The 7,413-nt window shown below is 43.8% G+C and overlaps 1 protein-coding gene across 2 annotated transcripts; it reads right to left on the bottom strand.

Annotated features, from left to right (window-relative positions):
- Positions 1-360: 360 nt before the first annotated feature.
- Positions 361-6,884, bottom strand: Tmem100 (transmembrane protein 100). Of its 2 annotated transcripts, none has more exons than XM_026407804.2 (3): positions 6,750-6,884; positions 3,007-3,157; positions 361-1,576 (listed from the first exon to the last, which is right to left on the bottom strand). In XM_026407804.2, exon 3 carries the CDS (start codon positions 1,511-1,513, stop codon positions 1,109-1,111), a length of 405 nt encoding a protein of 134 aa, XP_026263589.1. In that variant the 5' UTR covers positions 1,514-1,576; positions 3,007-3,157; positions 6,750-6,884; the 3' UTR covers positions 361-1,108. The 2 variants fall into 2 exon arrangements, with proteins under 2 accessions (XP_026263589.1, XP_026263590.1); XM_026407805.2 differs by lacking the exon at positions 6,750-6,884 and adding an exon at positions 6,009-6,055.
- Between the last annotated feature and the right edge of the window lie 529 nt (positions 6,885-7,413).

Genomic DNA, 7,413 nt, shown 5'->3' with positions numbered 1-7,413 from the left:
ACAAAAATGTGACACATTTAACAGAACATTACAAAATTTCTGACCCCAGGCATTGATTTCCTAATTAAAATGGCATAGAAATCCTTTACAATGTAATCAACATAACTAACACTGGTCTTCAAAAGTAATGAAAATAATAAAAATAAATCTTCCAGTAAAGAAAAAACAACTTGTCCTTTTGAGAGAACCACAATTAATCGATACTTTGCAAATGAGACAAAGGAAAATGGACAATTTGGGACCACAGTAAAAATAACTAAAACAAATAATCATTTAAGAAGTTTCAGCAGCAATGAGTATTTATTATTTTGAATGAAATATACATTAAACTTTTATATAAAAATCATTAAAAGTGCTATATTGGATTATTTTAATATTAATTTAACCCCCCCCCCGTCATCTATTAGCTATACCTTTCATGTTCACTTCTGAGACAACATTAAAATCACTTTAAATTGTCCAATGTTAAAATATATATATATATATAAAATATTAGTTTATTCTTCATGATAAAGTACCACCAGTGATGAGTTACTGAAAATGAAAGATAAACACAGATGTCAGAGAATCAACTTCCTGGGGAAAAAAAAAGTGACAGAATTTCATAGATGTATATGTGAAGTCCAAGGTAATGCCGCAGACCTTCAGCAGAACCTGTTTCTAATACAGACTTCTTAAGAAGGAGTGCAGGGTATTTTGGAGGCAGATCTCTGGTGTGCTAGGACCACGTTATTTTCTCATCACTTCTTGGCTGCTTTCCAAGGTGAACCAAATGTTACCTAATGCTGTGCCATCTGCCACCACCCCAGAAAGGTTTGTCACAGGTGTGTGTTGGGTGGGGTGGGTGGGGGGATTCTTCGGTCTTAGAAATAGCCCTTAAGATTAAGGTTGTCATTAAAGAAGAGAGTCACTAAGAAGACATTGAAGAAGACAGGTAACTCCTCACAAAGGAGGAATCACCTTTCCCCCACCTTCAATCCCCACTCCCTGTTTTTTTTTTTTTTTCTAGTCTGCTCCCAAGCCACGCCCATTCCATCTCTGGTTCTGGATGAATCAAGTTAGAGCAGGGCTTTGGGGCCACAGAGCCATCCTTTGGTCTCATTCAGTCTCAAGCAAACAAGCTTCTCTGATTGGCCACCAGCGCCGTCTGGCTCTCGCGCCTCTTGGCTTTCTTGCTTCTCTGTCTCACCTTCCAACACAAGGCGCTGGAGGCTAATAAAAAAAGTCCAGATGACAAGAGGACCAGGCCAAAGATGGAGATGATGGAGCCGTGGGAATTGAAGCTGTAAGCCACGCCGGTGACCACGACCCCGGCGATGAAGACCACCAGGGCGAAGGGAATGATGCAGCGATAGCAGGAGAGCTCCGCGCCCCCGGTGGCGGCCAGCAGCTGGACCTCAGTGACCAGCGGGGCCGTGTTGATCACCACCTCGCTCTTAGAGCTTTTCTCCGATGTCACTGGCATGGGAGACTTGGGGGCTCCCAGGCTCTCCTTCACAGGCTCTTCATTCATGTTTACCGTTGCTGCTGTTCTAGCGGGGTTCAGAGGCTGTATCTGGTCTCAGCAGGGTGGAAACTGTGGAGATGGAAACAGGAGATGTCAGCTAAGCAAGAAGAACTGAAAAAGAACAAACGCACCACCTCTCTGCAGGAGTCTCGGATGCGTGTGAAAATCAACTATTTTTTTCTCCTGATTGATTATGTTGTCTTTGCATTGAGCAAAAAAGCAAGATAAACATAAAAGGGAAGATTTTTTTAAAAAGCAGGAAGCACTTTACAGTGTTTAATATTCCCTGGTGGTCCACAAATGTTTTCTTTTTTTAATAAGCTTTTCCTCTTTGTCGATTGCTTTTCTTTTCTCTAAACACAGAGGAGCCTGGATCCTAATTCACAGACATCCTCATTCAAGAGGAGACAACATTATAAACCGTTAGTTCCACAGCTCAGAGCAACTTAAGCTCTGCCAATTTTGCAGGGTATAACAGGCATTCTTTCCAAACTGTCACCCATTCACTGCTCGTGAAATCAGTGCCAAGACAAGTGGCCCGCGTAGAGATGATGCTCTTCCCTAACTACTGACTGCCAGTGAGTCTTTACTGCATTCCCGTTAAACACAGTACAGCATGTGCCTGGGACACCCCACCCCACTGCAAATGGGCAGTTCAGCAAAAAGTTTGGCGACAACGTGGCAAGGATTTGAGTTCAGAAATGTGGCAATACTCTCGTTCCATTTGAAATGAAAAAAAAAAAACCAAGAAATAACTCAGCAAATTCATGGAGTATGATTTTGGGTTTTCTCATGTTAATAGATCAAAATCAACTGTCAGAGCAACTTCCTACTAACCTCAACCAGGAATTTTGATATTATGTATATGAAGACCTTCTTAAACAAATAAGCATGCCAGGTAGTCAGCAAAATTTGACAAATTCTTTTTTGTTGTTGTTGTTCCTTTCTCCAAGCCTTTGGGTATAAAATTTACCCCATTCTAAATTTTTTTTGAACTGGAAATTCCAGGACAAAACTTGAGACCCTTGTTCAAAAAAGCATTTGATGGAAATGCTTCTATGAGGAATCACTGAGAAACCTCATCTGCTGCTTGGGCATGCTAAGGGAACTCGCTGTCTTGGATCTTCAGGGCCTGAACAATTGTAGTTACTAAAAGAATTTACGGGAAGAAACTTGAGATGAGATTCATCCTTTAAATATATTAAGCATCATTTGAAAATAAAATGCAAGCCCAAATAAAACCTCACTGGTTCCTTGTAGCCCTAGGTGGTCAAATATCAATTCCTAAGCAATGAAACGAATTATTAAGGCTGCCTACTTCCACGTAAATTTTAATCACCAAATTAATCACTGCTCTTCAATGATACCCTAAGATCTGGCGAGGTCAGTTTAAGGATATTTGACACTCTGAAAATAAAGAACAAAAAAGAAGTCTTCCCACAGCAGAGACTGCGCTAACCCGAAAATGAAACTCTGTCCCCAAAACTATTCACACCTACCTCGGAGAGACACAATCCATTACCAGGGAAATCACTCGACTTAGAAGGAAAGAATCAGACTCTTTGCAACTGTGAGCGCGCCTTTGTACAACTTCTGGGAAACAGGCTGTTAAGGCAGGGCTGTCAATCAAACGACAGGTCTGGATCTCTTCTGGGGAAAAGAAAAAGACAGAAACATACTTTGCTGTTGGTTTTGTCTTGAAGCCTGGAACTCTTCTTTCAAGCTACCTCTGCTTCTAAGGGCTGTTTCCCCTCCCTCTTTTTATTCCCTCCCCCTCCAGTCTGCCCCTCCCTATGCCCTCCCTATTTTTTTTTTTCCTTCCTTCTTTTCCTTGCCAGCAGATTCTGAGTTTTGGCTTCCCCAACTCTGCTCAGTGACATGATAAGTCAGGATCATTTCTAGAGTCCCCAGAGACAGGAGTCAGCTTTTACTTTTATTTCTCTTGCAGCATTTACTAAGCAGTCTGCTTTGAATTACTCATTTTTTCCCCAGCTAACCTCCAGCCCATCAGGCATTTTCATAAGAGAATCCTAGAGTCAGCCTTGAAGATCCAGCTGAGGGGACAGAGTCAGCTGTGAAGTCACCAGCAACTGAGTTCAGCCTTTATGCCAGCAAGAGTCTGTGTTCTTAGGTCTTGCCAGTATTCTTGAATTATATGTGTGTGATGGTCATCTGAAGCTTAATCCTCCCTCCCTTAGTGTGATGTTAATTCATTGAGGAAGGAGGGCGGAAATTACTGATGTGTGTGTGGCTAAGGGGGAAACCATCATCTTGATTGAAACAGGATTGCTTACTTCTTAGGGTAGAAGTAGCATTTCGGCATGCTAAAATCATCATTAGCAGGAGCATCCACATTGCCACTATTTACAGAACAACTATTAGGGGTATGGCATAATATTAAGGAATGTCACACATTAATATTAGTTCTCATTAGTTTATAAATGAGGACATGAAGGCTCCCAGAGGTTAAGTAAACTGACCAAGGTCACATAGGCAGAAAGAAACCCTTGGTTTCTAATGGGTAGATAAATCACCTGGCAGGGGTGCTTGTTTGTAGATTTTGAATCAGAAAAGTCTGTCACAAGCCCCTCACCAATGCTTATGTCTAGGCCTGCTTTAAGGAGCAAGGTAATTTAACATTCAAACATATATGACTTGACACATTATATCCTCAAACAATAAAGTCAAAAGTCTATTTCCAGGCCGGGGGGTAGCTCAGTGGTGGAGCATTTGCCTACCATGAGCAAGGACCTGGGGTCAATGCCCAGCACCCCCCCCCCGTGTGTGTGTGTGTGCACGCATGCGTGCACACACACACACACACACACACACACACACTACCCATCATCAAAAAGTCGCTTACAGGTTTATGCTTCCTTACAGACAAGCTATGTGATATTTTAAAGTACATGAAATACATAAAGCCCTAGATCTCCCATGCTTCTATAGCTCAGAGTTACCTGTCCTCCATTAAAAAATCTGTACAAGTATTACTGACTCCTTTAAGTTAATACAGCGAATCTGCAAATCCCCATTAACTCCTGGCAGAGATTTGCTTTCCTCCTTCCCTCCTTCCTGTGGGATTGTTAGACTTCTCTAGCAGCAGGCAGAGGGTCTGGGTCCTTTCCAGATCTCACCTGTTCTAAGGTACCCTGCTCTTTCCAGCCTCCTCTGGAAAGAAAATCTTGATGCTATTGTCACAGAGGAAACAGAAGCCCCTCCTCCTTTTTCTAGAATGGAGGCCACAGAGAGACTTTTTCACTTCCAAAAAAAAGTTGAAAACTTCTTGAGACTTGGTTGAGTGGGGGAGCTCACACGCAAAGGGCTACAGATACCTGGAGGCCACCTGGAGACCCTGGCCACAACATCCTCAGTTTTAAATAAAGATGGACCTAAAGAAACAAGTACTATGCACAGGGGGTGTTGTCACTTGGTGATGAAGATCAGGGATATGTAGAACCAGGGTATTTCAGAACTTGCCTAAGTTGCCCCAGGAAATGGTGAAGTGGGGCACCTGGTTACATTAACCAGAGGTTTCTAACAGAGCAGTGATCTTCCCCACCTGAGAGCTGCCACCTTAGAGGGCAATTCCTGTCTATTGCTTGGTGCAAGTCATTTTCTCTCTCTCTCTCTCTCTCTCTCTCTCTCTCTCTCTCTCTCTCTCTCTCACACACACACACACACACACACACACACACACTCACACACACAATGCAAAAGCACAGAAACTCCAAGGAAACTCTGGGTACCACTTTTCCTATTGAAGATCATGTTTTCCTGTTACCAAGCCAAAGGTCCATGCTCTGAATTTCTAGAGAGGCCAGCAGCACCTTTTCTCAGCCCAAAACAAGGTGAGGTAGCTGTTCCCAGAAGGGAGGACGGAAGCTTTGTCTATCTCTGACACCAAAGCTTTCACCCTCTCAGGCTTCAGGTGACTCATTCACCCCATTCTCCTGCACTCTGTGGTGTGTGTGTGTGTGTGTGTGTGTGTGTGTGTGTGTGTGCGCGCGCGCCAGCGCGCGCAAATACACCGGCTCCACACGGAGGATTTGTACTGATAAATAAGGAGAAAGCTTCAGGACAAAATGCAACTGGTATCAGAACAGGTACCTATCCTTGTAACCAGACACAGGCAGCTTAACCTGACTTTCTCCCTTCAAGCTGAAATTCAAAGAGCATTCCCCGTCCTCCTGACTGCTTATCCCTCTCCACTCCCGACTGGAAGGCAAGAAACAGGCTGGCGAACCCTTTGGGGACACCTGCCCCCAAATCCAAAATCTCGTTCACAGTGCAAGCAGGCTTCTTCCTGCAAGCCCTCAGAAGGGAGAGGGAACCTTGGCTCTTTATAATGCACATGGCTTTAGAAGACTCCTGTAAGTTTGGAGAACTTTTCTGAAAGCCTCCAAATGCATGAATTATATCAACACTCCTCACTCCGCCCCCCCTGCCTCCCCCGCAGGCATTCAACATTTCTTTCAAAGAGCAAAGAAGAGATCCTTACCTTTCTCAGCCAGAATCAGACTGAGACAGCTGCCAGCCCCAGCCTGGAGCAACCGGGAGAGGGGGATGCAAATCACCACGCTAGGGATCGTACACAAAGTACTCAGTGAGGCTTAAACACCATTAAGGGACCGGAGACAATTTGGTGAGAGGAAATCCCTTAAACCCTGTTGTATTTTACTCTGCCTTTCCTCTATGAGAATGTAATTCAGACTTTTTTTTTTTAAAGCACTAAGTTGAAACAACATTGCCTCCGTTTTTTTTTCTTTTTATATCCTAATTCACATTCATTTCCAAGGTTTTCCCTCTCCAAAGTTCCCATTCTGATGCATCCCTCTAAAGTTCTGTGAACCAGCAGAAAAGAATTTGTAATCTTTGTTCTGCACTCTCAACGGGGTATAGGGTTTGGGGAGTGTGTGGGGGTGGGAAACAGGACCATATCATATCATAGCAAAAATAAAAAGAAGAGGAGGAAGATAAGGCTCATAGTAAAATGATTTTGGGTGCCTGTGAAAGTCCTCTACCTGAGGCCAGGGGAGGGGTCTACTTGGAACTGTTCATCAGAGGATGCCAAGGCACCACGGAAAGGACATAAAGGACATACTGGAAAGTCACATCTCCTGGGAACTGAGGTTGCCAAAGGCATCAGAAATAACAGAGCTAGGAACTTTGTGTTGTGGAGAGAATTCCCTTCCAATTAAAAAAAAATCATTTTTCTTAGAAATAAGACAAAGTGACTTACAGCCCGTTCTGCCTTCAGAAGCACTTCAGTTCCACCAACATGTCCTGCACTCCTTTTGGAGGCCAGTGAAGGAAGGGAGGGAAGTTGAGGACCTGAAGTCTCCTCCTTTGGGAACACAGGAGCTTTGCGTTTGGGGACGAGCGCCCCATGTGCATTCAATTACCTGCCCCTGTGTGCTCTCAGCTTGCTTTTGCTTGGTGTGGCTGAGTTGGCTCCTTTCCAGCAGCCTGGGAGATGCCAGCTCCTCCAGGCCCTAGGTCCAATCACCACACGCCTTTGATTTTGGTCATCATCCCCGTCCAGTTGGATCAGCGAGATGCAGGAAGCTGGCCAGGTTTTCTCCTTTCTACCGCTTCTTTTAAGGGCGTGTGCACAGTTATGTTCTGAAATCAGGGACATTTTGGAAAGCCATCTGTGCTTTTGTGTTCCTTTTGGATAGCAGGTCATGTCATCGTCTCCCCCACCCCCACTTATTCCCCCAAGGCACTTTTCTTTGAGGCCTAGCATATTAAAAAGAAAGATTTGGTAGTAACAATAAGAACAGGGGATATGGTTTAGATAGAAAGAAAGATTTACTATTTGCTGATCCTTTTCCAGTCACTGGAAATCTATAAGACCCATGTGGGTATAGAAAGGACAGCAAAGATCTTTTAAAATGCACCTC

The sequence above is a fragment of the Urocitellus parryii genome, chromosome 7 (assembly GCF_045843805.1).
Source record: "Urocitellus parryii isolate mUroPar1 chromosome 7, mUroPar1.hap1, whole genome shotgun sequence".
Lineage (NCBI taxonomy): Eukaryota > Metazoa > Chordata > Mammalia > Rodentia > Sciuridae > Urocitellus > Urocitellus parryii.
This window is presented reverse-complemented; position numbering and strand designations above follow the sequence as displayed.